The following is a 966-nucleotide window of genomic DNA, read 5'->3' as shown; positions in this document are numbered from 1 at the left end:
GGCCATGGGGACAGGGTCCTGGAACAGTCACCTGCCACCCCAGGGACACCAGGCACCGCCCCGGGGACACCTCCAACGCCAGGCACTGCCCCGGGGACACCTCCAACGCCAGGCACCAAGCCAGGGACACCTCCGACTCCGGGCACGGCCCCTGGACCTGGAGGGAAGCAGAGTAGTCAGACACCCCACAAACACCCCACTCTGCCAGCCGTGGGGACACAGTCTGCACGGGGTCACAGGAGTCTCTTGGGCACTGGCTTTGTGGTGGGCTCCTCACTCATCCTAAAGCAGCTTCTTAGGGACCCTGGGATACACCTGGGAATTTGATTCTCAGCTCACTGCACCCATCAGGGCTTGGCCACCCAGGATGTTTGGGACTTCCAGTGTCCCCCAGTCTGTGGCTGTACATCCCTGCTGCCCCAGAGCTGGAACGTTTTCCCTGAATTCTCCAGGGTGTGATTTGCTCCTCACTTTTCTCCCATGGATTTCTCCTCAATTTTCTCCCTTCTCCAAGGAGGAGAGCAGTGGAGATCTGCATCACCAGGAGCATCCCTCAGTAGGGAAGGACAGCTCAGCACAGACACCGTGTCCCCGGCCACCCTGCTGGCATCTGGCAAACCCACATCTTCTGGAGACACCGCGTGTGATGGGCATGCTGTGCCCCACCCCAGCTGCTGCGTCCCCAGGGGTCCCTCAGCCCCTCATCACTACTGGGAAAGCTCCTGGAGCCGGGGCAGGGGGCAGGGAGAGCACCCCAGAGGATGGGCCAGGGGCTGCTGGGGCAGCTGTGGAGCCACACAGCCCCTGGTGTCGATCACGGCTCTTCCCCGACCCAAGAGATGATCCGGGGCAGCAGGAGCTCACCGAAAGCTCCTGCCTTTGCCGCTGCCTTTGCCGCCGCTGCCGCCGCCGCCGGTCCTCCAACTGCCGGGACAGCAGGGGAGAGTCAGGATGAGGGATAAGGGA

The 966-nt window shown here is 63.0% G+C and overlaps 1 protein-coding gene across 1 annotated transcript in view; it reads right to left on the bottom strand.

The window, feature by feature from the left end:
• Positions 1-966, bottom strand: part of ELN (elastin) — a 22,366-nt gene that overhangs the window by 7,716 nt on the left and 13,684 nt on the right. The window contains exons 17-18 of the mRNA XM_015646201.2: positions 865-924; positions 32-157 (exon numbers count right to left, since the gene is read on the bottom strand). Of these exons, the coding sequence (XP_015501687.1) occupies positions 32-157; positions 865-924 (186 nt within the window). The remainder of the gene's footprint in view (positions 1-31; positions 158-864; positions 925-966) is intronic.

Source organism: Parus major, chromosome 19 (assembly GCF_001522545.3).
Source record: "Parus major isolate Abel chromosome 19, Parus_major1.1, whole genome shotgun sequence".
Classification (NCBI taxonomy): domain Eukaryota; kingdom Metazoa; phylum Chordata; class Aves; order Passeriformes; family Paridae; genus Parus; species Parus major.
Note: the sequence above shows the minus strand (reverse complement) of the source record. Positions and strands in the feature narration are given on the sequence as shown.